The sequence below is a fragment of the Poecilia latipinna genome, unplaced genomic scaffold (genome assembly GCF_001443285.1).
Source record: "Poecilia latipinna isolate Pla-1442-1.1 unplaced genomic scaffold, P_latipinna-1.0 Scaffold2345, whole genome shotgun sequence".
Taxonomy (NCBI): Eukaryota; Metazoa; Chordata; class Actinopteri; order Cyprinodontiformes; family Poeciliidae; genus Poecilia; species Poecilia latipinna.
The window spans coordinates 85,726-87,201 of record NW_015114961.1 but is presented as its reverse complement, the minus strand read 5'-3'; the positions used below and the strand labels follow the sequence as shown (position 1 = coordinate 87,201).

Sequence of the window (1,476 nt, the reverse complement as noted above, 5' to 3'; positions counted from 1 at the left end):
TTCTCCATTTCACAGTTATCCACACGTCATGTCAGCCAACTCTCTAGCTTTTCCTGTCATAGTCCCAACATTCAAAGTTGATACTCTCAGTTCTACACTCTTACCTTTTCTCTTCTCTCTCTGTCTACAAACATGTCTTCCTCCCCTTCTTCTTTGCTGACCAACAGCAGTCCAATTTCCACTAGTACCCTGTTGATCACCAGCACCAATGGCGGTTGTTATTAACCCTGGCCTCGACCGATCTGGCATACTGGAGATCATATTCTTGACTCGCATGTCAGATTTGGCAAATGTTTTACACCAGATGCCCTTCCTGATTCAAACCTCTGCATCAAGAGAAACAAAAAGACCCCTTTCGTGGCTCCGACAACACAGTACACCGTCAAAGATTCAAGCAAACAATCTGGTTTATACAGATTATTATCCTTGTTGCAAAGTCCCAAGCAAATTTCTATGGAAAAATTGAGATTATTTTATTTCTCAAGTTGAAACATTTCACTTTGCTTTCTCAGCCTTTAGAATATTAATTCTCTTCTTTTCCCTCTTCTCAGGTTGAAATCATCAGGACTTTTAACCAACTAGCCTCCTGACGATTTCCAGCTTCTCTCCTGAACCCGCTTCCATCCAAACACGCACCGATAAGTGGGAAATCATGAACTGGGGTGCTCTAGAGGTTCTCCTGAGTGGAGTTAACAAATACTCCACTGTGTTTGGCCGGGTCTGGCTTTCTATGGTGTTCGTCTTCCGGGTCTTGGTGTTTGTGGTAGCAGCTCAGCGGGTGTGGGGAGATGAAAGTAAAGACTTTGTCTGTAACACTAAGCAGCCAGGCTGCACCAACGTTTGCTACGACAGTATCTTCCCCATCTCTCACATCCGCCTGTGGGCCCTGCAGCTCATCTTCGTCACCTGCCCATCGCTCATGGTTGTCGGTCACGTCAAGTACAGGGAGAAGAAGGACATGGAGTACTCTACCTCCCACAAGGGGAAACACTTGTATGCCCATCCTGGAAAGAAACGTGGAGGCCTGTGGTGGACTTACCTGGTAAGAAAGATGGAGTTAGCAAAATTTGGTGTCCTTGATTTGACTTTGACATAAACTAGTGGGGCTTAGCAATTCTGGGGAGAAAAAATCAAAAGTGACACTTGTAGTTATTTATTTTTTCCAAGTTTGACACAAATGCATCCCATTTTACAGGTGAGTTTGATCTTCAAGGCGGGCTTCGATGCTGGCTTTCTCTATGTCCTGTATTATGTCTACGAGGGTTACGACATGCCCCGCCTGAGCAAGTGCAAACTACCGCCTTGCCCCAACACAGTGGACTGCTACATATCCCGGCCCACGGAGAAAAAGATCTTCACGCTCTTCATGGTGGTCTCCTCCGCTGTCTGCATCTTAATGTGCATCTGTGAAATGATTTACCTCATCTTCAAACGTATCAAAAAACTCATTCTAAGAAAGAAGGATCAGGAGATTGA

At 45.1% G+C, this 1,476-nt stretch overlaps 1 protein-coding gene across 1 annotated transcript in view; it reads left to right on the top strand.

Moving 5' to 3' along the window:
• Positions 1–1,476, top strand: part of gjb9b (gap junction protein beta 9b) — a 27,207-nt gene that overhangs the window by 4,841 nt on the left and 20,890 nt on the right. The window contains exons 2-3 of the mRNA XM_015018947.1: positions 552–1,042; positions 1,196–1,425. Coding sequence (XP_014874433.1) covers positions 653–1,042; positions 1,196–1,425 — 620 coding nt within the window. The 5' untranslated portion in view covers positions 552–652. The remainder of the gene's footprint in view (positions 1–551; positions 1,043–1,195; positions 1,426–1,476) is intronic.